The following is a 25,822-nucleotide window of genomic DNA, read 5'->3' on the forward strand; positions in this document are numbered from 1 at the left end:
AACTACAAATCTGATCTCTTTTTCTATGATTTGGTTTGTTTGTTTTTTGAAGTATAATTGACCTACATTTTATTACTTCCTAGTATACAATACTGTGATTTGATATTTCTCTACATTTCAAAGGGCTTCCCTGGTAGCTCAGCTGTTAAAGAATTTGCCTGCAGTACAGGAGACCACAGTTCGATTCTTGGGTCAGGAAGATCTCCTGGAGAAGGGACAAGCTACCCACTCCAGTATTCATGAGCTTCCCTGGTGGCAAAGATCATAAAGAATTCACCTGCAGTGTGGCAGAGCTGGGTTCGATCCTTGGATTGGGAATATCCCCTGGAGAAGAGAATGTCAACCCACTCCAGTATTCTTGCCTGAAGAACTCCCATGGACAAAGGAATCTGGCGGATTACAGTCCATGGGGTTGCAGAGTCAGACACGACTGAGCAACTAAGCACACATACATTTCAAAATGATCACTATGATAAATCTAGTTACCATCTTTCACCATACAAGATATTATATAATTACTGGCTGTGTCCCCCACGCTGTACATTCCATACTCATGATTCATTTATTTTGTAACCGGAAGTTTGTACCTCTTAATCTCCCTCATCTGTTTTTCTCATCTCCCCACCCTACTCCTCTGGCATCCGCCTGTTAGTTCTTTGTATCTATGACTCTGTGTACATTCTGTTGTGGTGGTGGTGTTTGTTTTTTAAGATTTCACAAATAATTGAAATAATTGTCTTTGTCTGACTTATATCTCATTTACTATAATATCCTCTGGGTCCATCTATATTGTCCCAAATGGCAAGATTTCATTCTTTTTTTATGACTGAAAAATAGTTCACTGTGTATAATCAGTCACTCTAAAAATTATATATATATATATATACATATACATGTATGTATATATGTATATATATATATGTATATATATACACACCAGCTTCCCTACTGGCTTAGATGGTAAAGAGTCCACCTGCAATGCAGGAGACCTGGGTTTGATCCTTGGGTTAGGAAGATCCCCTGGAGAAGGGAATGGCAACTCACTACAGTGTTCTTGCCTGGAGAATCCCCTGCACAGAGGAGCCTGGCGGTTTACATTCCATGGATACAACTGAGCGACTAACACATATATGTACACCACATCTTATCCATTCGTCTATCACTGAGCACTTAGGTTGCTTCTATACCTTGGCTATTGTAAGTATAAAAATGATTTTAAGTTTAAAGCATCAAAACAAAACAGGACTTCCCTGGTGGTCCAGTAGGTAAGACTCTCTGCTTCTACTGCAGGGAGCACAGTTTCCATTCCTGGTCGGGAAAGAGTACTGCATCCGCGTGGTGTGGCCAAAAACAACAACAACAACAACAAAACAACTAGTCATGCATCTTGTTTTATAAAAGCCAGTCCTGGGACTTCCCTGGTGGTCCAGTGACTGGGACTCCACTCTTCCAATGCAGGGGACCTGGATTGGCTTCCTGGTTAGGAAACTAAATCCCACAGGCCACAACTAAAGATCCCACACACCACAGCTAAGATCAGAGATCCTGCATGCCGCAACTAAGACCAGGCACAGCCACATTTTTTTTTTTAAAAGAAAATCCAGTGGTAATAAAAAGCTCATATGAAATGCCAGCAGTCCTTTGTCCTAACTTTGCCCACCTCCAGCTCGCTGTGTTGCCTACATTTATCTCTTTTAAGCTGTTTCTTTTGGCATTTATCTCAGTATTTAAATGGCAACCCACTCCAGTATTCTTGCCTGGAGAATCCCATGGACGGAGGAGCCTGGTGGGCTACAGTCCATGGGGTCGCAAAGAGTTGGACATGACTGAGCGACTTCACTTTCACTTTTAAGATAATGTGCTTATATTGTTATTTCGTGATTTAAAAACTAAAAGCAGTAATTATTGATAAAAGATTTAGCTTTCTTACTCCTGCACCTTGAAGTCCTTTCCTCCCCTTTTAAAATGAAGTTATGTCACAATACAGCCCATAAGGTTAAATAATCAGTATGGACATTATTGAGTATGCAAATATCATTCACTGCTGTGCTTAGCAGTTTACTTTGATTACCTTTTGTGTAAATCTTGCTTGTTTTTCCTGTGATTAATAATGGCCATATTTTCCCATTTGCTTTGTCACATGCATACTTACCCAAATGCTCCAACAGATCTGTCAGTAATTATTCCAAACGCTTAGACAAGTCAGATAACCTCTTAGGTTTATGTCTCCCTGGAGACTTTCCTTTGCTAGTGCTCCATATTCTTGCTCCAACTGAACTGGCCACATTCTGGTCAGTTCCCCAGCTGTCTTTTGAAAACCTCTTGGTTGTTCTTCTGAGACTGATTCTTGGTTTCCTAGATGCTCTGCTTTCCACTTCCTTGCTTTACAGCTTTATTTTGCTGAAACATATTCTCCAGTGACTTTCTGAGAAAGGTAAAACAGGATGTACATTTATTTACCCTTTATTTATCTGGGAATATTTTTATTTCAGCCTCATACTTGATTGAAAGTTTGGTTGCACATGAAATCTAGGTTGAAAGTTTTCACTCAAAAATTGTGAAGGCAAAAAAAAAAAAAAAAAAAATGAAGGCATTGGAAATCCCCTGACTGTTCAGTGGTTAAAACTTTGCACTTCCACTTGGAGGGGGCGGGATGTAGTACATCCCACATGCTGTGTGGTGCAGTCAAAAAATTAATTAATTTTTCAAAAATATAAAAAATTATGAAAACATTGATGTGTTATCTTCTAGCCTGCAGTGATGCCAAGAAGTATGACATCCCTACACCCCCCCTCCACCATCTCAGAAAATCTTTATGGTTTTCTCTCTATTTCTAGTGTGCAGCTGTTAAAATTCAATTCACTGGTTCAAATATTGAGATTCATGTCTTTGTTTGCAAAATTTTCTTGAGTTATTTCTTTGATAATATCTCTTTTTCTCTGCTCCACTACTTCCTGTCCCTGCCCATTTTCTCTGTTCTCTATTTCTGGAATTCCTGTTAGTCAGATGTTGTAGCTGAGTTGAAACTTAATTTTCTTATCTCTTTTTTTCCATCTCTTTGTCAATGAAGCTGCTGAGCCTTAACCACTGGGTGCCGGGGTCCAGCCCCGGCTGATCCAGGGTATTCGAAGGGGAGACGGCTTCAGCGAGGATCAGGATACAATAGCTTCAATTAGACATTAATTAGAGATGTAAAGAGTAATAGAATGAGGATAGCTCAGTAGGAAAATTCAGTGGAGAAAAGAGGCTGAGTAGCTTGGTTTACGCGGGAGACCAATAAAACTTCAAGACAAGAAGTTTGCATCACTTACGTAGGCCTCAGGCGTCCTTCTGTTCTCCCGAAGGACAGGAGACACTGAGGCCTCCCCGGTCGGATCTTAGAAGCCCAGGCATAATTAGTAAGCATGGCGTGTTCTGCACTCCAGATGGAGACTCAGCCAGAGTGAGAGAGAGAGAGACATGGGGAGACCAGTCTTTCGAGGAACTGATTCCAATTCTTTATTTTCCAGAGTCTGTTTTTATACACTGAGATGTTATACAAAAGTCACGTGGGGACAGCAGTCCTGACTTTTATTAAAGTCAGGTGCTTCATACAAATGTATACAGAGGTCTTAGGGGTGTTACATCATCTTCTGGCCAGGGGGCCTGCTGACAATTTATGACCCTCTCCTTGTGACAGTGGTCAGTCAACCAGAACACTTTTTTCTCCAAGGGTGATTATTCTTAAAACAGACGCCACCCAAATAAAGTTACATTCCTATAGGGTAAGGGTGTAGTGGGTTTTAGTTAAGGAAAGAATTTACTTAGCCTAAGGTCTAATGTGATTTATATAAAAGGTTAATACTTATTTCTTCTATATATTCATTAATGTGTGTAAGGGCAGGGGATGTGGAGTCTTAGCAACAAACATTGGGTCAACGAATGAAAAACCCTTCACCAATACAATTTCTAATCAGCCCACTATACTTATACTAATGGTTTTCTAACTTTTCTAAGGAGCCTGTTTTTAGAAGGTTTAAAGCATCTTGTGCCTTTCACGGTTGGGAGGCTGTGAGCAATCACATGTGGCCGGACAAGCCTGTCAGGCAGGCTAGAGAACCTTCAGAGGAGTTTGTAGGTTGAAACACTCCTATCACGCCCAGGAATTATTATTAACTGGAGCTCTAAGTTAACTCCTTCTCCGAAAGAGGTGGTGGGGGACAGCCCCCCGTAAAGTCAGAGGTGTAGGGGAGAGCACAAAAGAGTAAAGTAGGCAGGCTCTGGTTATGGGGGTAGATGCTCGAGGATTTCCAGGGGGACTCCTGAGGCTCGATTTGCGTATGTCAAGCCTCCTTCCTCATGACCTTTGCCATGGGCGGAGTGCCTCACGCCGGCCCCCAACAACTGGGCAGCCAGGGAATTCTCTCCATCTCTTTGTCTTTTCAGGAGATTCTCTTAACTATCTTTAACTCTTCTTTTGATTTATTTTTAAATTTGGCAATCATATTTTTAATTTTTAGGTGCTAGTTTTCTTTTTGTCCATTTTTCAAAGTACTCTTCTGGCTTTATAGTTGTGATATCTGCTTTATTTAATTGCCCTTCTCTTGGGAATCCCCTGATGGTCCAGTGGTGAGGACTCTGAACTTCCACTGCAGGGGGCCTGGGTTCTACCCCTGGGGATCCCACAAGCCAAGCCAAATAGCATGTCCCCTACCCCCACCCCAAAAAATTCCCTTCTCTCTAAATAACTCCTTTTAACAGTTCTTTGAAGGCAAGTCTACTGGCAACAGAGTCCCTCAATTTTTGTCTGAGAAAGTATTTCTTCACTTTTGAAGGACCATTTTACAGAATATAGAATTCTAGGTTTCTCTTAACATTTAAAATATTTCACTCAACTCTCTTTATGTTTGCATTGTTTCAGAGAAGTCAGATGTGTAGTACACTATTGAACAACATGGCTTTGAACTGTGAAGGTGTATATATAGTGGATTTTTTTCAGTAGTAAATACTACTACACTGCATGATCTGCAGTTGGTAGATGAGAACTGTGGGTATAGAGGGCCAACTATAAATTATATAGAAATTTTCAAGTATGTTGAGGGTCAGAACCTTTAACTCCCATATTGTTCAAGGGTCAACTGTAAATCTTTTTTTTTTTTTGCCATACCTGTTGGCTTGCAGGATCTTGGTCTCCCATCCAAGAATTGAAGCCAGGGCCGGGCAGTGAAAGTGCAGTCCTAACCACTAGACTGCAGGGAAGTCCTGGGAATTCTCTGTAATTCTTCTTTTTTTTTTTTTTGTGAGGGGGGGGGATAGAGGAGGAAGGCAGGTTTTTAATTTTTTGTTATTTTAAAATATGTATTTATTTTTGGTTGCACTGGGTCTTCGTTGCTGCACATGGGCTTTCTCTAGCTGTGATGAACAGGGGCTGCTCCTCGTTGTGGTGCACAGGCTTCTCATTGTGGTGGCTTCTGTGGTTTCAGAGCACAGGCTTTAGACACGTGGTCTTCAGTAGTTGGGGCACATATGCTCTATAGTTGTGGCTTGAGGTCTCTGGAGCTCGGGCTCAGTAGTTTTGGTGCCGGGGCTTAGTTGTTCCACAGCATGTGGAATCTTCCCAGACCAGAGATTGAATCCGTGTCCCCTGCATTGGCAGGCAGATTCCTATCCACTGTACCACTGGGGAAGTCCTGTAATTCTTAACTTTTGCTTTTCTGTAAGTACAGTGTTTTCTCCCTCTGGCTTCTTTCAGAATTTTTTTCTTTTTTTTTTTTTTGTATTTTTGAAAATGATATGACTTGGTGTCAAACTTTTTGTCATTTATCCTGCTTGGTGTTCTCTGAACTTCCTGAATGAGTCATTAGTTAATTCAGTTCAGTTCAGTCAGTCAGTCGTGTCTGACTCTTTGTGACCCCATGGACTGCAGTAACACCAGGCTTCCCTGTCCATCACCAACTCCCGGAGCTTGCTCAAATTCATGTCCACCGAGTGGTGATGCCACCCAACCATCTCATCTTCTGTCATCCACTTCTCCTTAGAGGATTGATTAGGTGCCTAAAATTAATTTGGGGGAATTTCTGTCATTATTACTTCAAATATTTTTCTGTTCCTTTCTCTCTTCTTGTTCTGATATTCCTATTCTGCATACATTACTACTTTTGGCTTTCTACAGTTCTTGGATTTTATTTTTTTAAGTTTTTTTTTCTTTTCAGTTTTGGAGGTTTCTATTGAGATATCCCAAAGCTCAGAGATTCTTTCCTGAATTGTATCTAATCTATACTGTGTGTTTGTTTCTGTTGCTAAGTTGTGTCCAAGTCTTGCAACACCATGGACTGTACCCCACCAGGCTCCTGCGTCCACAGGATTTCCCAGGCAAGAATACTGGAGTGGGTTGCCATTTCCTTCTCCAGGGGATCTTCCCAACCCAGGGATCAAACCCAAGTCTTCTGCATTGCAGTGAATTCTTTACCACTCAGCCACTGGGAACCCCCCTATATAGTATAGGCCTATCAAAAGCATTCTGCATTTCTCTTAAAGTGTTTTTTTTCTTCTGTAATCTCTAGCATTTCTTTTTGGTTCTTTCTTAGAATTTCCATCTCTCTGCTTACATTGCCCATCTCTCTCTTCCTGCAGGTTGTCTGCTTTATCCGTGAGGGCCCTTAGTATTTTAATCGTAGTTGTTTAAAATTCCTGCTCTGATAATTCTAACACCCCTGCCATATCTGAGTCTAGCTCTGATACTCTGTCTCTCCAAACTGTATTTTTTGCCTTTTAGTATATGCTGTATTTTAAAAAGAATTTGTGGTTGTACTGGGTCTTCACTGTTGTGTGAGGGCTTTCTTTAGTTGGGGCAAGCGGAGGCTACTCCCTAGTTGTCATGGCTTCTCTCGTGCAGCGTGGGCTCCAGAGTACACAGGCTTCAGTGGTTGCAGCATATGGGCTCAGTAGTTGTAGCACTCGGGCTTAGTTGCTTCATGGTATGTGGGAATCCTCCTGGATCAGGGATCAAACCTATGTCCCTTGCATTAGCAGGCAGAGTCTTAATCACTGGACCACCAGCAAAGCCCTCTTATAATTTTTTTTTGATAGACATAATGTACTAGGTAAAAGGAATTGCTGTAAGTAGGCCTTTAGTAATGAGGTTGCATGGTATAAGGGGAGGGGAAGTGTCTGTAGTCCTATGGTTGGATCACATACTCTTAGCCTGTGTGCTTCTGGACTGCGAACGCCTTATGTTTCTCAGCTCTCTGTCCAGTCCCCCTTAGGTGGGACACAGTGGCTAGAGTGGGATGAAATTGTGTGTTTCCCTTCCCTTAGGTCTGTTGCTGCTGCTACTGCTGCTAAGTCGCTTCAGTCGTGTCCGACTCTGTGCGACCCCATAGACAGCAGCCCACCAGGCTCCCCCATAGGCTCTGATAAAATCCCAGTAGGTTAGGCTCTGGTTAAATTTTAAGTGTCTCCCCAGGGCATATCTTTGTTAACAAGAACAGAATGCTCTAGCAATTTCAGAATGGTTCTTTTTACTCTTATCTGCTAGAAGCATGATGGATTTCTTTCTGATGTTTACTATGAGAACTTGGTAGAACTTCAGGTAAAAAGTCTCAAAGTATGCCTCCTTCTCCCAAAAGGACTGGGCTCCTTGGTGTTTTTCTCCCTCTGATTTGTCTGCATTGAACCTCCAGAAATTCATCAATTACAGTTTAGGTTCCCTTACTCTGGCACTGACTCCCACAGAGGTTTCTGCTTGTGGGTTTCTGCTCTGTATTTGTGTCTCTCTTCAATTTGAGGGGCAGGGGTGTGCCTTATAGTCTGATGTATCTTACACATTTTAGAAGAATTGACTCTTTGGTTTGTTCAGCTTTTTACTTGTTAGGATGGACTGACCACTTCCAAACTTCTTAAATGCTGGACTCTAGGAAACACATCAATTAAATCTTTTCTTTTTTTCAATTTCATTTTTAATGGAAGAATATCCAAATAGATGAATCATGTGCCTATTCCTCTCCCCTCTCACCCCACCTCTCAGGAAACATAAAGTATTTGGAGGACAGGGTGTCTGCCTTCTTCCTTCTTCCTGGCTGCATTATCTCTGGCCTTCCTCCATATCAACTGAAAAATTTTTCATCATGTCACAGCAGTGAATTACCAAATCTGGATTTGTAATATTGAATCTACATCTAGCACATGTACCTACATAATTAGATTATTTGACTGGTCTGATTCCCCCACTAGGCCATGATCTAGAAGTGGCCCTGCCCCAGTAGAGGGACATCATTCAGAAATGCTAGGCTGCAGATCACTAGGAACCTGAGGGACTCAAGGGACTGGAGCGTCCTCTGAAGCCATAGGCGCCTCTCTTTTACAGGCTGAAATTATACAAAGGTGCCCTCTACTGACGAAAGGGTGGAACTGTAGTTACACGCCATGCGCCCCCCTGCCCTGCTCTTTCCAGTATGAGTAAATGACCAACATGATCCCTGCTCTCTACCAGGCACTTCACATATATTATACCATGTGTCCTTGGATTTTTAATATTTTCATCTACAAGATGGGCACCATAACTCCTACTTCATAGTTGAGGAAAGTGGGGTTCCTAGAAGTGAACTGATTTCCTGAGTTCCCAGTGTAAAGCGGTATTGCTCAGGTCTAAGCGAGCTCTGTCTGAAGCCAAAGCCTTTGCTTTGTCTACCAGTCCCCTGATACTCAAAGTGCGGTCCAAGGGCCAGCATGGGCAAAACTGGGAGCATTTACAATGCAGACTGAAGCCCCACACCAGATCCACTGCATCAGAATCTGTATCCTAAGGAGATAAAACATTTTTAAGTACATTAAAGTTTGAGAAATATCCTGACTCCCAGGAAGTGTTAGGGGCAACTTGGCATGTGGCCTCCTGAGGAGAAACTGAGTTTTCACATTTCTTCTGTAAATGTGGATTTCTGGTCATAAAGCACTTTTCATTTTTTCATGTACTTTCTTGGCACTGGCTCTCCTTTATCCTGGGAGGTAAATAAGGTCAGTGATGATCAGTCCCACATTAGAGATATGGAAACAGAAGCTCAGAGATGGAAAGTGACTTGCCCAGAGCCACTGGCCAGCTGACATCCCACCACTTGATGTGGTTTGGCTGGAGGGTAAGCCAGCGGTTCCAGGATCTGATGTTGGTGCTAGCATGAGGGTTGGAAGTTCCTAAGCTTGCGTTCTGGGGTCAGAAGTCACCAGGCCAAGAACCCTTTGCTCACTTGTTCATTCATGGACGGCAAGAGGGCTGTCTGGCTCCAGTATTACTTCCTGTGTGTCCTTGGGTAAACCATGTAACATCTCTTAGCTTTTACTTCTGCATAGAAGTATGATGTGAATGATTCAAATGTGAATGATTCAAGTGCTAGCACAAAGTAGGAAATCAGCAAGTGTTAGCTGATGTTCATTCATTCACGCAACTATTGAACACTTGCTAAGTGTGTTCCAGGCACTGGCTCAGATAACTGACAGGTAAGGGAGATGTGCCTACCCCCATGGAATTTACAGTCTAATGGGGAAGGAAGACAGACACTGATTAAGTACTTACAAGTCTTGGCTACAATGGATGAATGGATGAATTTGGCTATTTATTTGCCTATAGCCTAGATGTAAGCTTTTCTTCCCTCTGTTTACTCAGAGAAAGTGAAACCACCCTCAAGCTCTTGGCCCACTAAGCAAGTGTGGAGCGTGGCCCAAAGCTGTCCCACCTGTGTCGTCTTTTTATTTGGCTGCATAGCATGTGAAATCTTAGTTCCCTGACCAGGGACTGAACCCATGCCTCCTGCAGTGGAAGCTTGGAGTCTTAGACACTGGACCACAGGGGAGTCCCCCACCTGTCTAGTCTTGCATCATGTTTCCTCCTTGGAGAGAGTCCTCATCTCCACCTGGAGGGAAGGATCTTTGCAAAATAGCTGAGCATGGATAGAGAGTGTGAGAGGTAGAGTGTGTGGAAGGTGAGCTGGTTAGACTTTTAAGGGGCAGCCATTGATGACTGAAGCCATCCCAGAATTCTCTGCTCTCCTCTGTGACTCCCCCACACCCTGGCCATGCTCCACCAACAATACCCACTTTCCAATTCCTCAAACCACCATGTTCCTCCCATCTTTGCAAATGCATTTCCCATGGCCTGCAAAGGTCTCCCCACCTCTTCACTTAGTTCATTCCTACACATCCTTCAGAGGCCAGCTCATATGTCACTTCCCTTAGGAAACCTTCCTTGACTCTCCAGAGAAGCACCAGACCCCCAAATGTAACATTCTGTATTTTCCCTTCTTGGCATGTATCACAACTTGTGTGTTTATATTTGTGATGACTTGCTAAGCAAAGGGAGAGCAGAGCTGGTGTGTTTTGCCAAGTATCTTCTCCCCAGCACTTGAGCACGGTGTCTGGCTCCTCAACTGGGACAACGGGGCCTGCTCTCAACACCAGCCTCTGAAAGGACAAAGCGGGGATGCTCAGGAGTTTGAAGCTCACCCCAAAACTTGAGGTTGGTGGGGGGACATACAACACAGAGGCCCATGTGTGCCTGCACAGGAGGGGGTGAGCCAAGGCAGAGTCCCAAGTCAGCGGGGAAAGGCTGATGGGATGTGGAAGAAGGCAGAGGTGTCTAGAACCATTTGAGGTTTCTTGCTCGGTAAAGGGAGTGCAGTGGGCCCATTCTCAACTCAAGGGTCATAGATAGTGAAGCCAAAAGGGGCTTGCCACATCCCAGCCCCTACCGCCCACCCAAGTCCGTCTTCCTTCTGCCAGTGGCCTGGACTGTCCCCGGTGTCAGACACAGATCACGCAGCTCAGCAGCACAAGTCCCTTTTTATTAACCATCCTTTCCGGTCTGAATGTGCACAAGTAAAAAAGAAACAGTAAAATGCCCAGGCAGGGAGGGCAGGGGAAGGCGCTCCTGAGGTTATTAGGCCAGATTCCAGCTCATTTCCCCCTTGCAGACCCCCACCCGTGATTGAAATGCAACATGAGGCGGCAGTACAGCCCTGCTGATGTCCATCCTCCCAACCTTGTCCATATGCGTGCTGGCAGGGCCTGGTGCTGTGTAGCAGGCTGAGAGAAGATGGCCACGTGGGCCTGGCCCTGGGGGAGCCCAGAGGGGATGTGAAGAGGGGCAAGTCACCCAGGCTGGGGCTGAGCAGAAGTCTATGTGGCTCCAGCCAGCCTCTGCTTCTGGTATCTCCCTGCCCTGAGCACATGGGTCCCTCTCACCCCTACTTCTCCATTCAGAGGTTCTGGGCAGGAAGAGCCAGGGAAAATGCTGAGTGTTCCAGGCAGAGAAAGCCTGATTCGGTGCCTGGGGTTGGCCTGAGTAGCCAAAGTGTTCAAAATATGAAGGCGGAGAGTATCTCTCCTCACCTCGCGTGGGGCACAACCTAGCTATGTCCTAATGTGACTGACAGGCCTCCGAGGCCAGGCTTGGTGGACACGTGGAGCTGAGGAAGTGGACAAGGGAGGGTTTGGTCCACCCCACTACCATACTTAGGAGAGCAGGAGAGACTGAGCTCCATAGGAAAATGGGGTGGGGGAGAAGAGGTGATGGGGGAAAGGAGCAGACAAGATCCAGACTGGAAGGGAAACTTCTAGGCCAGCATGACTACACTCAAATGTTGTCCAGACAATGACATGTCAGCTGCCTTTTTTGTCTTGTCTCCGGGTACCAGGCTGGGGTTGACATGGAGGGCAGGGAGAAGAGAAGCAGCCATTGAAAGTGAAGATACCAGACACAGTCACCTTGATCCTCACGAGCCCAGCCCACGTGGCATTTCCAGCCTGCTCCATCACCCATTCTTGGGCCTTTGTCCCATTTTTTTTTCCTGGTCACACCTCGCAGTACGTGGGATCTTAGTTCCCTGACAGGGATTGCACCTGTGCCCCCTACACTGCAAGCAGAGTCTTAACTACTGGACCACCAGGGACGTCCCAACTCTTGTTGCTTTGAAAAGAGGGGCCCACCTGGAATCTAAGAGAGAAAGCAGACTCCCCACCGTGGGGTGAGTTCAGGGAGTACTCACAGCACCGTGGCACGGGGTGGCTCCTGGCTCCTGGCTCAGAGCTGGGCTGGCACCGTTTGTAAACATTAGACTTGGTGATGTCTGGGATGGAGGAGCAGAGGGATGTCTGGACCACAGGTCTGGGTAAAGAGGCAGGGCGAGACCCCAAAAGCCTTGGGAAATGTCAATCAGCCATGGGCAAGGGGGCTCTCGGGCTCTCCACGGGCCCAGGAGGCAGTGGACAGGCATCCATCTACCTGCCTTGGTGCACTCATTTGCTTTCAGGCTACCTCTGGGACTTGCGGGAGGAAGCCGCTGGTGGCTGGGCTGCCGACACACGGGAGCAGGTGCTGAGTCCCGGGGTGATGAGCAGAGCCTCTACTCAGGACAGGCTTCTCTGTGGAGGAGAGGACCTCTCGGTGCACACTCTTTCTCCAGAGGCAAGTCAGGCTGAGTTCTTTCTTTGGAGACCTACCAACACTCTTTACCCATGGCGTCCAGGCATGGAGAAGTCGAGAAGTGGAGGAGGGGAGGAGGTTCTCCTGTGGCATGAGACTTCCTCCTACCATCCATGGCACTGCCAGGATGGGGGAGCAGGAAGGGAGCTGAGTTGGAACTGTCCACGGGGGTGGGGTCTGATTTCACCCCAGAACTGTTTCTGGAAAAGGATGTGTGGATGTCATCCCACCAGTGGAGGGGAATGATGCCGGGCCCAGGGTGGTCCTGAAGCTCTATGAGATGGGTTCCTGGGTCTAACAACAAAGGCCAAGAATTCTCTGGGAGGCAGTGGTTACGCCAAAAGATCCACAAAAATGGCGTTGGCTGTGGTCTGGCCAAAGATGAAGGCTCCCAGTGTGACCAAGAGGACTCCGTAACTGACCATCGCCCACCAGCTGTAGAGCAGAGGGTGAGAGAGGGGGCCTGGTCAGTCAACCACTCATGACGTTGCAGACTCTCATATATATATAAATGTATGTACTAAGTCACTTCAGTCGTGTCTGAAGTCATGACTCTTTGTGACCCTATGGACTGTAGCCAACCATGCTCCTTTGTCCCTGGGATTCTCCAGGCAAGAATATTGGAGTGGGTTGCCATGTATCAGTTAATTACTGTAATTACTTATACCACTTCTCCTGTGGGTAGAGCACTTCCTACTTCTCAACAGCTTTCACACAAAGGTTTATGGGGCTGGGTGTATGACTCCTAGACCATGGGTAAGGAGACCAAGACCTAATGCGATTAGCTGACTGGTCACAGGAGACCAAGGGCAGGACCAGAATTAGAATGTATGTCTCCTGATGGGAAAGATGGTCAGGAAAAAGCAAGTCACACGAAGTGATCCATTTTATTAAAAAATAAGTCAAAAGCATCTGCAAACTTATGTGTGTCAAAAACAGCTGCAGGCTTATAACTGGATTTTTTTTTTTTTTTTAGGCCTTACCACATGGCATATGGGATCTTAGTTCCCCGATTCCCCATTCCCCCTGTATTGGAAGAACAGAGTCTTAACCAGTGGACTGCCAGGGAAGTCCCCACAATAATTTTCTGTTTGTTTGTTTTTAAAGCATGCAACCTGGTCATAACCTCTCTACCATTCAGGAACATGTACATATTAAAAACAATGCAGTGTTTTGCAAAATGTGGCCTGTACATACAATGAATATTATTCGGCCTTAAAAACAAAGGACATTGTGACTCAAGTTACAACACACAGACCTTGAGGACATTATGCTAAGTGAAAGAAGCCAGGTACAAAAAAAAACAAATACAATTCCAGTTACAGGAAGTACCTAGAAGAGTCAGATTCACACAGAAAATAGAATGCTGGTTGCCAGGGGCTGGGGCGAAGGGGAACAAGGAGTGACTGTTTAATGGGTACAGAGTTTCAGTTTAGGATGATGCAAAAGTTCTGGAGATGGCTGGTGGTTACACAAAAATATGAACGGAATTAATAACTACTGAACACTTTAAAAAGGTAAAATTTTTTTAAATATAGTGTTTTGTTTTCAATAGACTAAGAAATATTGAAAAGGCCTCTATGTACTGTGCTGGCAGGGATATGGGGAACAGGGCACTTTCATTCACTGCTGCTGGGACTCGGACTGGTACTGCCTCTTGAGAGGGTAATTTGAACCCACGTTCCAAAGTGAAAAGGGGCATGCCTTGTGATAAAGCAACTTCCTTCTAAGAATCGATGACACTAAGATCCTTGAACAGGTGTGCCAAGGTGTATGTGCACAAGTGTGTTCACATTCAGGACACATTCAAACAACAGACTCTACAGCCACTGAAAAAGGAAGCAGTCGATCTTGTGTGGACAGAGAGTGATCTCCAAGATACATGGTTAAGTGAAAAAAAGCAGGGGTAGGAAAGTGTGTCTGGATTGAAATAATCTTTGGGAAAAAACCTAACCAGACACAAAAACCCATGTGTCTGTGTATACACACGCATCACTTTGTGTACACAGACATCCGTGCACACATAGCAACAGTCTACAAGGGCACAGGCCACGCTCATGACATGAGCTCTCTCAGGAGAAGGGAGAGGGCGGTGGGGAAGGAGGGACTTCCACGTTTTTCTCTAAAGTCCTTCAGAAGTGTTTGAACTGTTACAACTAACACGTTACTCATTTTAAAAGAAGTATTTTAAGGAACTTCCCCGGTGGTCCAGTGGCTAAGACTCCATGCTCCCAAAGCAGGGGGCCTGGGTTCGATCCCTGGTCAGGGAACTTGATCTCACATGCTGCAACTAAGACCCAGCACAGCCAAATAAATAAATAAATATATATTTTTTAAACAGTATTTTAGAAACTCCTATTTTCAAAGTACACAGGTCTCCTGATTCCGACCAGTTTAAAGGGTACCTCCCCGTCCAGCACCTCCCCCAGAGGCCCACAGGCTGGGCCCTGCTTTACCTGGCTGGCTTGACTTCCTCCATCTCAGAGAGTTTGGCTTGAATGAGGCACAGCCCTGGAAGAGAAGAGGTGGCCCTGAGAGCTTGGCTGGGTTCCCCCCATAACCGGCCAGCCTCCACCTTTGCCAGGAGACAGGGGAGGTGGACAGAGAAAGGCCTGTGTTTCCTCCTCCACATTTTCCATCTCTGCCTCCACTCTGCACCCAGCTGGAAGCCTGGCAACTGGGCTCCCAGGAGAGGTCCTTGGGTGGCACATAAGACCTCAAGCTAAAGGGGCAGCACTGGGAGGCGACTTTGTGGTGCCCTCGCTGCAGGGCTTTCCCAATGCACTTCTGAGCAGGTGTGGCCCCCTTGCTCCAGGCCAAGTGGCAAGGGCCTTCCAGCTGGCCTCTTGGGTAGAAATAAGCTGGGTATAGGCAGAACTCGTGACTGGGCAGACAGGACAGTTTCCCAGGGATCCGGTGGCAGACTGTCTGAAACTCAAGTCTCCCAACCTCCGTGTCAGGGTGCCACTGCCAGACCCTAATTACCCTGTCGTGGGCTGACCCAGCCAGATCCCTGACAGTCATGGAGGAACAGGTTCTTGAAATAAGAGTTAAGACTATATAGACTGTGGATCTGGACAGACTTCAGTTTGAAAAGATTCTATTCTTCTTTAGTTGAGTTTGTTAACCTCTAGGGAAGTTTGTTACTCTCTCTGAACCTCACACCTCCTCATGGGTAAAATGGAGATGACAATTACACCTTCTCTGTAGGAGGTGATGCTCAAACAGGGGTTCCCACAGAGCCTGAAGGTGATTGATAAATGCTGGTGATTATTCTCCCCCGCAGGTGAGCAAGACAGGAGCTGAGGCCAGGAGGGTCTGGGAGTGAGTGCTGTGGGGACACCGGGGGTCCACACCTGGGAAGACAAAGATGAAGCAGGCGGCCAGGCCTCCGATGACTGAGATGACCTTGCCGATGTCAGGGATGAAGAGCGCCAGCAGCAAGGTGAGCAGGAACCAGACCAGCGTCTGCAGCACTCGCCGCCGCCGCTCCCGGCCCACGTCCTCCTCCACCGGCATGCCCTGGTAGCGCAGCCACAGGCCTTCGATCACCGCCCTGCCCACACAGAGAGGGGCTCAGAGGCGTACCTGCTGACAGAGCCCCCACACTCCAGCCATGGAGCCAGACCCCCAACTGGATGGACGGTAGGTAAGACAATCCCTGGGCCTCAGTCTCCTCTTCTGCGAAATGGGTCTAGTGGCATTCTTCTCAGGGTTGCCATGGGGACCGGATGGGATGGTGAATGTGAAAGACTGAGTGCCTTGCCTGGTCCAGAGTTTGCACACCCCATGGGAACTGATTCCACTAGACTCCTGGAAAGGGAGGGTCTGGGGTATCCAGAAGACAGGGTGTTCAGGAAGGGACCTGGATTAGAGGTTCTCAGAGCACTCACAGGTTGTCCTGGTGACTCTGCCCCCCAAGACCAGGCTGGGGGTGCTTGCAGGGCCATCCTAGGCATTAACTGTTTCCTATGGGCTTCAATGTCTCTCTCTATAAAATGGATGTTTCACAAGGCCCAAGGCCGTGTTCAAAGGGCATCCAGGGGCCCTGGTGAGAAGCACCACCTTCAAGGGGTGGGGTGGAGGGCTCACCGTCCGCAGAAGTGCAGGATGGGGTAGGAGGTGAGCACACTCAGGATGATGAAGGCACGGGCCACAGCCACAGCCATGTCTTCTGACGGGTAGGACAGGAGCACGTCAGGGTCCACGGCGTCTCCAAAGGTCAGGAAGCCGCAGATACCTGAGGGCGGGGACGAGAGGGCTGGGTCAGAGCGACCCTGGGAGGGTTAGGGAGAGGGACCATCCCTTGCTCAGTCCAGCAGCAGATGGGGAGGTGACAGACCAGCCCTGGAGGCTAAAACTGAGGCTTAGAAGGGTGTCGGGGCTGGGCTCAGAAGCCCTCTTCCCTGACTTCTCACATTCCCCACACCCACACTGTTAACCTCTTTAATCTTGAACTCCCCCAGCAGTTCCTGTCTCAGAGCTTCTGCATTAACTTCTGTCTGCCCATCTCCTCATCATTCAGGTCTCAGCTCAGAGGTCCCTCCTCATCCACAGTGACCCCCGACCCCAGGCACTCTCTCGACATCACCTTGTTCTCTTTTCTTCACAGTGTTCCTCTGAGGTTGTTTTTTTTCCCCCACTTGTTTATCATCTGTCTCCCTCAACTAGTAAAAACATGAACTCCAGGAGAACAGGGGCTCTGCCTATTTGCCTCCCTTGTTCTTGGCTCCCTATTCCTGGCTGTATCTGCAGAGGCTAGTACAGAGCTGGTCCTGAGACCCATCTGTGGGAGCAATCACTGGGCCATTCTTCTTGGTCTCCCAGTCCTGCTCCCTCATCCACACCATTCTCCACACAATACGCAGAGCCAACCCTTCTCCGAGCCACACCCCTGCTGAAAACGCTTCCTCTCCGGCTCCCACCAGTCCTCAAGGGTCTGGCTGTGCTCCCCGTTTGGTGCTGCTGCCCACCACCCACCCCCACAGCTTGTTCCACAGACCTTCTTCTGTCCTGGCCTCAGGGACTCTGCATTTTCTCGTTCCTCTGTCTAGAATGCTTTCCCCCTGGGCTCTTCAGATTCTAGCTCCTTATCATGGTTTGGGCTTCCCCAGATGCCATCTCCTCTGAGGGGAGCCGTCTTTGATCCGCCCCCTAAAGCCAGCCCCACTCACATCTTCCCTGGTTCGCTGTTACTGTGGCACGCATCTGGATTTCCTTACTGATTGCCGGTTTCTGCTATAAGACTGTCTCTCCGAATAGACTGTCAATTTCATGCAAAGCAGGACCAGACCTCTCTCTGTCTATGGCATCCCCTCCATGCTGAGAACGTTCCTGGGACTGACTGACTAGGCACCCACTGACAGCTGCTGAATGAATACATGCATGCATCTCTCATTTGGGCGGGAGGAGCCCCAAGGAACCCCAAGTTCAAGCCAACGCCAACGGAAGTATTTGACGTGCTGGGAATGCAGGGTTAAGCCCAGGAAATCCTGGGCCAGAGGACTTGGGGATGAAAATGGAGAGTGGGAGCCCTCTAAGCCTGGCCCTCAGAGGGGAGCACTCACCTGTGCCCATGTAGACAGCGAGGGCGATGACCATGGCAGCTGTCACCACGCCGCCCCAGGTCTTCACCTCGGGCTGCCGCATGCTGTTGAAGACGGGTACGCTGCTCACGTGACACTGTCAGGGTGAAGGGCAGGGTCAGGGTGTGCAAGTGACCTCATCCCAAGGACAAAGGGCAAAGTCCTGGGACTCCCACTCAGCTCCCCCTTCCAGGACCACCCTCACCACCACCCTGCCCGTCCCACCGATAATGTAGATTCCATCCCAGGATGGGGAGTGAGCTAAGGGAACAAAAGGGACCTTGAAACTGCCACCTGAAATCCGAAGCAGATGGTGGGCATGGCATTGAACACGGCTATCCAGGAAGCTGGCCTGCGGACAGACACACAAGATGCTGCTGCCCGTGAAGCCCTCAGAGTCCCCAACTGCCCCACGCCTTTACTCTTCAGTCAGCCCCCCACAGCCCCCACCAGCCAGCGACACACATTCCCCCCACACAAGGGTGGAGTGGAGAGGACACACTTCACAGGTCAGTAAACTGAGGCTCTGGAAGGCCCTCCTGGGACTCAAATCCAGAAGTTCTGGTTCTTGCACTTGGGCTTCTGCTTCTCTGGTTTGTTCCTTTCAAGAAAAAGGAAACCAAACTTCCTCTCAGTGGTAAAAAATACACCTTGCCTGCCAATGCAGGAGACATGGGTTTGATCCCTGGTCCAGGAAGAGCCCATATTTTGAGGAGCAACTAAGCCTTGGAGCCACAACTGTTGAGCCCACATGCTGCCACTACTGAAGCCTGAGGCTGTGCTCCGCGACAAGACAACAGAGAAGCCACTGTAAGAGAAGCCTGTGTGCCGCAACTAGCGAGTAGTGCCCACCTGCCACAACTAGAGAAAAGCTCTAGAGGCAACGAAGACCCAGCACAACCAAAAATAAATTAATTAATTTAAAAAAGTTTTAAAGCTTTAAAAAAAAAAGAAACCTTTTTTTAAAAAAAAAAATGAGAAAATTGATTCATTTTCACAAAGAAGATACAGGTAAGCACATGTTGAAAAAACGTGCAGTTCCACCTTGGCAGGATCTATAACCCAAGGCCTAGTCTCACACTGGCTCATTTGTTGTACGTCAATGGCAAAGTGGCCCTCATCTCTGGTTCTTACTCTTCTCTCCAGTAAAAGGAGATCAGGACCTCTTGTCTCCTTCCTACAATGACCAATGAGTCAAACCCCTAATGAGCCTTGGGATTTTTTTTTTTTAATGTATTTATTTGGCTGTGCCAGGTCTTAGTCATTAGACGTGGTATTTAGCTCTCTGACCAGGGGCCCCCTGCATTGGGGGCAGGGAGTCTCAGCCACTGGACCACCAGGGAAGTCTCCTGTGTGGCTTTTTGATGCCTGACCTAATACCTCCTGGGGCCCAAGTGCAGCTTCTACCCTATGTGCCTCCTGGGGGCCCTCACTCACCTGTTCAGGATGTCTGCTGGGGTCATCTCTTTATCAGGCCAGATGTATTTGATGATGATGATGGCAGTGACATACCAGGTACCCACGACGCTCAGGAAGCTGCCAGAAAGGATGAATTAAGCCTCCTCCTCCCTAGTCCCAGCTGCCTCTTCTTCGATTCTATCCCCAGGGACATCCATCCTTCACCTTAGTGACCAAAAGTGTCTAAGGAACCAACTGGGAGATCATTCCAAACAAAGACTTAAGAAATGCATGAGAAATAAATTTCAAAGAAACAAGCCACAGTTAGGAAGCCAAGAGGGGACCAGACTGACATGTGTGGCCACTGGGAAATAAGGTGGTTCAGCTCCATAGCTCAGAGACTGCAGCAGGGGGCACTGGGCTTCAAAGCACATCTGCTACTTCAATCAGAGCAGCCCAGGTATGGCCAGAGCTGCAAGCAGGGCCTTTGAGAAGCAGGAAAGGCTGGAGGGAGAAGGCTCCAAGGCACTAATACCAGAAAGTCAACATTAAAGAGAACCTTGGAGACACTGAGCATGACCCCTTCAATTAAGGATCACAGCAAACAGGTTAGAATCCCTGTTTTTCAGACTCTGAGCCAAGAAGCTAGTCCCTTCCCTTCACACTGAGCTGCATGGAAAATGCTGTGAAGCTAACAATTCCAAATGATCAAAAAATCTCATGCTTTGTGAGAAAGACAAGGCCCAGGCCAGGAGAGGCCTTCACATTCAGGATTACTATCCGTCCCTTCTTGGACAAGGACATTTGGAACTGATGCTCCCACTGATGCAAAGAGCCACTGTCTCCCTAGCTGCTGACACAGAAGGAACGTCTTCTGCTAGAACCTCTGCAAGCCCTGTTCTGTCTCTGCCTTGCCCCCTCTTTCTGCCCCGGAGGCAAGGTGGCATGGAGGAGAGGGGTTCCCCTGCTGCCCTTGGGTCTCTGACTGCCTGTGACCAGAACTGCTGTCCAGCGCAGGCTGGGGTGGGGCCTCCAAACCTGGCATATTTCTGGAAGCCGATCTCCCTGGGGATGGAGAGGGGCAGGATGAAGAGGAAGGCAGTGAGGCTGATGGTGAACTTGCGGTCTGTGTACCAGGGGCTGCCGCCGGGCCCCTCAGGCTCCTTTGCCATCACAGCTATAACTGCAGAGGGAGGAAGGAGGGAAGGTGATGCCAGGCTCCTGCAGGGTATGGTCCTCCACCTCTGCTGGGATCTCCAACTGTCTCATGGGCCCAGCAGCCAGCAGGGAGGATTCCCAGATGAATGCCGGGCCCGGGCCTTGGGTGGGTATTCCAGGCTCTTCCCCGCCCACTGCAGGATCCCCAGGGCCAGGCGGGAGGGATGAGGTAGATACTGAGGGGGGACCTCACTCTTGTCCTGCTGGTCCCCGATGATGATGAGGAAGGCGATGCAGGTCCCGAAAGTGTAGGTGGCAATGGCGACCTCACACAGCACGCCTGTCAGCTTGCCACACACAGCCCACACCACCTCCTGGTAGGTCCTCTCATTGCTGGCCTGGGAGCAGTAGGCCAGGATGACGAGGCCACTGATGATGAAAACCAGCATGGCCTGCAGGCAGGGTGGAGCAAGAGTGTATGGGAAAGGCCTGGCAGCAAAGAGCAGCCTGGTTTTGCTCAGCGTTTACTGGCCTGGTGCCCAAAGTCCATTTGGCAAATGAGCCTTATCCTGCAGGGTAATTTTAATAGATTACTGGAATCGGCATTTTCCTTAAAGACAAAAAGTTTTGAGGAAAATTTCAAACATCGCTCAAATCTCAAATTCAAAAATCATCAATTCAGGGACTTCCTTGGTGGGGCAGTGGTTAGGACTCCATGCTGCCAATGCAGGGAGGGCAGGTTCAATCCCTGGTGGGCAACTAATATCCCACATGCTGTGTGGTGTGGCCAAAAGATTAAAAACAAAAAAATCATCAATTCAAGACCAGTCTTGTTTCATCTCTTCCCTCTCCCACTCTGGATTATGTTGAAGAAAATACAAATTTCATCAGCAAATATTTCAACATGCAGTTCTAAAAGGTGTGGGCCCGCTTTTTAAACGTAACCACATAACTATTAAATACGCAACTGATGTCTGAAATTCCCTAATTGCTAAGAACGCTTCTCATCTGGCCTCAAAGGAAAGAATGCTACAGTAGTTTAATAATGTCAGCCATGTGTGGCAGAGGGGAGAGTGATTAGCATGTGTCACTGACCACTCCCGATCCAGAGCCCCCCTTTTGAGGCCAGGAGCCCAGACCCACCACTCTGCATTTCTGCCTGCCAGGCCCCCTCACTCACCATCTGCAATGTGATGCCGGCTGCCACGCCCCCGGCAGTGCTGAAGGCTGCCGGGAAGTTGAGTAGCCCCGCGCCCAGGCAGGCATTGACAACGATGAAGATGGCTCCAAGTGTGGAAGTGGTGCCTCCGCCCACACCCCCAGGAGGGGCCTCCCCCTCACTCTTGGGGGCTATGTCCACAGAGGGACTCTGCAGCAGACGGGCACGCTCCCCAGAGTCTGTGCTTAAACCCCATTCGCCAAGGTCTCTGTTGATGCTGACCTGGGCCATGGCCCCTGGAGTCCTGTTCCCGCAGGGTCTGTGGGTTCTGTCTCACGGCCTCATCCACTGGGGAACTGAGGGAACACACCTTCAGCTGGAAGGGTGGCCCCAGCCTGTGTGGGGCTGTTATCCTAGGAGGCCTGTGGATTCCGGCTCTCCTAAACCTAGATGGGAAAGGCAGGTATACTGTTATCCCAAGATAACGACTTTCCCAAGATCAGATGGCTGAGATCCAAACCCAGGTGTGCTAGTGTGTGGATCACTGCACTGGGTGCCACAGCGTAATGGCAGAGACAGAAAGGTGTCAGACGCAACTCCTGCCTGCTTCAGGCTCACGGACTGATCAGGTAAGTAAGACACAAACCCAGAAGAGAGGGGTACCGACATGTCAGCACTAGAGGCCATGCGTGCATCAAGCAGGAGTGTCATGCACATATCTTATCTCATTCATTCCTTAGATTACAGTGGTCATAAGGTTCAGAGAGATCAAATCACTCATTCAGGATCACACAGTAGCAAGCTGCAGAGGAAGACTGAGATCCAAATCTGTCTGGCTTCCCAACTGGTTTCTATACCGCAGGGTCTGAAGAACAATCCTCACCTAGAACTGTGGGTACTTCAGTTTCTCACACCCAGCATACCTCCCTCCTGCCCAGAGTCTCAATGCTGTGGAGCTTTCAAAGCCCTTCAAAATTTCAGTGAGGATTTAAATTCTCTTCTCCCACATGACTGACCTCACCACTGCCCATCACAGATGCATTCCATCTCATGCCCCCAACACACAGGGGGGTCTAAAATGTCTACTGAGGCCTCTTGGGTGGTCTGATTCTTGCCATGGCTCCTCCTGTGATGGCTGAACAAAGTTGGGAGCTGTAAACTTATCACACAGAAAAGGGGGCGTTTGGGTACTCTCAGACATGTCACCAAGCATGCAAGCAAGGGACACAGCTCCAGGGAAAATATCTCCCTGCTGGCTTCAAATCCAGAAAGATCAGTCAGATGCCACAGGGCTTTCTCTTATGCAACTTGCCACCCAGCCAGCAACTCAGCAAAAAATCAAAGCAGTGAATGAGTACTGGAGGCACTTTTGGTCTCAGGCTTCCAGTGTAGCTCCAGAGAGAACCATGTAAAGCAGGTGCTCCCCACGCTGTGAGACCTCGCCCTCCATCCTGCTCACCTCTCAGACACAAGAGGTCTCTGCACTGCTCCGGAATCTCTTAGCCTCCCCTCCCCTCAAATTACTCTGCTCCATGGTCCCCAGCTTACCTGCTCTTTCCACCCTTCTGGCTTTGGTGGACAGAGAGCTATGGGCTATTCCTTATGGCGCCTTCTTCCCCAAACTCTGAGATCTGATTCTCCTCACTTCCCTGTCTGCCTTCAATTTTTTCTTTCTCAAACTTCACCAGTGCTGGTCAACAGAGTGAAGGGAAGTGAGACTCTCTGACTTAACTCACAGAGTGAAGCAACAGCTCAGTTAGGGAAACAGACCCACGGAGGGAGAGAGGCTTATGTCCCAGAGGCTCGTTGGCAGAGTCAGAACTAGCAGCTTAATGCCCACGCCCTCAGGCCAGAGCTGTAACCACTGCAGTAGGCCCCTGAGAGCCCAACGAGAGTAAGTACCCAGGCCAGCCTGGGGCCGAATCCCAGAAATACGAGGGGTGGGCTGCATTGGAAAATGGGCCACGGCCCACCCGGGACAGAGAGTGGGCTGCTGTGTGGTAAACTGTGGAGGGGGTTCCGGGGCTCGACAGGTGGAGACCAGGTAGGGACAGGCCGGGATAAGGTGCGGCAAGGGCCGGCTGACCCCGAGCGGGCGTGGTACAGAGGATGACAGGTTGCAGAGCCCTGCAGCGAGTGAGTAGGGTTCTGCCGCGGTGGGGCCCTTGGGGACCCAGATTCCACCCTCCACCAACCTGTACCTCCTTCCACCTACCTGCGGTCTTTCTAGCCCCGGCCGGTAGTGTAGACACGTGAGCAGCGATCACATGACCGCCGGGGCCGGGGCGGACCGTGGGGCACGCTGGGAGTTGTAGTCTTCTGGGGGCGTCAGTGTTAGACTGTTGTTCAGTCACCAAGTCGTGTCCGACTCTTTCCGACCCCGGTGTAGTTCAGCACACCAGGCCTCCCTGTCCCTCACTAACTTCAGGAGTTTGCCCAAGTGCATGTTCATTGCATCGGTGAGGCCGTCCAGCCATCTCATCTTCTGACGCCCTCTTTTCCTTCTGCCCTCGATCTTTTCCAGCATCAGGGACTTTTCCAATGAGTCTACCAGCTCTCTAATCCTCATCCCAAAAGCTTTGCCCTCGGTATTTCCCAGCACCAGGGACTTTTCCAATGAGTCTGCCAGCTCTCTAATCCTCATCCTGAAAGCACTGCCCCAAACTACTCCCGGCACCCTGTCCGCCCGTATTTATCCCGTTACCTTTGGTCCCGGGTCCCTTGGCCAAAGCACACACTTCTGCTTCCTTTTAGGAAGAGCTTTGGGAGGTTTGGTATCTTTGCCAGTCCCGGTGCCCCGTGGGCCCTGGCTGTTGGGCTTCATTGTCCTTGTTTCCCTTCTTGCCGTCACACCCACGGACAGGGACTCAGGATAGCGAGGGGTCATCTGTACCTCCTTGAGCTGTGGCTGGCCTGAGGGTTGTTCATATTAATAGTTATAACCCCAGAGCCTGGATTCTACAACTGAGAATCTGAGGCATTGGTGTCACTCAAATAAATAAATATTTGTTGAACCAAGCAATCAGTGTCCAGAGCCCTGGCTTCTGTTTCTGGCTGTGTGCCACTTGAAAGTTGCCACATAACCTTTGGCTTTCCAACGGTCTCATCTATATTACCTCCTCTCCACGCACCAAAGGTCCTTGCTGGTGAGATTCTGTGTCCTGTTTACCTGGTTTCCCTCAATGGTGACATTTTGCACAATTACAGCACCATATCACAACCAGGATACTGACATTGACTTGATCCACTGATCATGTTCCATTTCCTCAGTCACATTTATAGTTATTTTTGGTGTATATTTAGTTCGATACAACTTAATCATGTGCGGAGTTTACAAATCTACATATACCACATTCAAGATTCTGAATATTTCATTCATCACAGGGATCCCTCCTGTTGCCCTTTTATTAACATAACCACACTCACCTCCCTCCAGCAAGGCTACCCCCTTCTGCAACTCCTCTCAATTACTCATCCATGGCAGTCAACTCCATTTCTAAAAGGTTCTGATTTCAAAAAATGTTCTATAAATAGGATCATAAAGTCTGTAAATTTTTAGGATTGACTATTTTTATCCAGCATAATTGCTGGAAGACTCATGCAAGTATATGTTTTGTTACCGAGTAACAATATTCCATGGTCTGTGCAGTTTGTGCAACTAATCACTTTTGGAGGACATCTGAGCTGTTTTCAGGTTTTTAAAAACAAAAATGATTTTGTTGTGATTTATGAATTTTACCACAGAATTCATACTTTCAGTGCCCAGTACAGTGGTTTTTAGTGTATTCAGAGTTTTACTCATTACCACTACCTAATATCAGTTCAGTTCAGTTCAGTTGCTCAGTCGTGTCTGACTCTTTGCGATCCCATGGACTGTAGCACGCCAGGCCTCCCTGTCCATCACCAACTCCTGGAGTTCACTCAGACTCACGTCCATCGAGTCAGTGATGCCATCCAGCCATCTCATCCTCTGTCGTCCCCTTCTCCTCCTGCCCCCAATCCCTCCCAGCATCAGAGTCTTTTCCAATGAGTCAACTATTAGCATGAGGTGGACAAAGTACTGGAGTTTCAGCT

The 25,822-nt window shown here is 48.3% G+C and overlaps 1 protein-coding gene across 4 annotated transcripts; it reads right to left on the bottom strand.

Moving 5' to 3' along the window:
* Positions 1-12,593: 12,593 nt before the first annotated feature.
* SLC38A7 (solute carrier family 38 member 7) lies at positions 12,594-24,696 on the bottom strand. 4 transcript variants are annotated; one of them, XM_019979757.2, is made up of 11 exons: positions 24,453-24,696; positions 21,770-22,194; positions 20,843-21,041; positions 20,470-20,614; positions 19,471-19,569; positions 18,328-18,385; positions 18,016-18,130; positions 16,541-16,688; positions 15,805-16,004; positions 14,905-14,959; positions 12,594-12,883 (listed from the first exon to the last, which is right to left on the bottom strand). In XM_019979757.2, the coding sequence occupies exons 2-11, from the start codon at positions 22,037-22,039 to the stop codon at positions 12,781-12,783; spliced, it is 1,392 nt and encodes a 463-aa protein (XP_019835316.1). In that variant the 5' UTR covers positions 22,040-22,194; positions 24,453-24,696; the 3' UTR covers positions 12,594-12,780. The 4 variants fall into 4 exon arrangements, with proteins under 4 accessions (XP_019835316.1, XP_019835314.1, XP_070626787.1 ...); XM_019979755.2 differs by lacking the exon at positions 24,453-24,696 and adding an exon at positions 23,964-24,424; XM_070770686.1 differs by lacking the exon at positions 24,453-24,696 and adding an exon at positions 23,964-24,423 and having other exon boundaries at positions 22,031-22,194.
* Positions 24,697-25,822: the final 1,126 nt, after the last annotated feature.

Source organism: Bos indicus, chromosome 18 (assembly GCF_029378745.1).
Source record: "Bos indicus isolate NIAB-ARS_2022 breed Sahiwal x Tharparkar chromosome 18, NIAB-ARS_B.indTharparkar_mat_pri_1.0, whole genome shotgun sequence".
Classification (NCBI taxonomy): Eukaryota; Metazoa; Chordata; class Mammalia; order Artiodactyla; family Bovidae; genus Bos; species Bos indicus.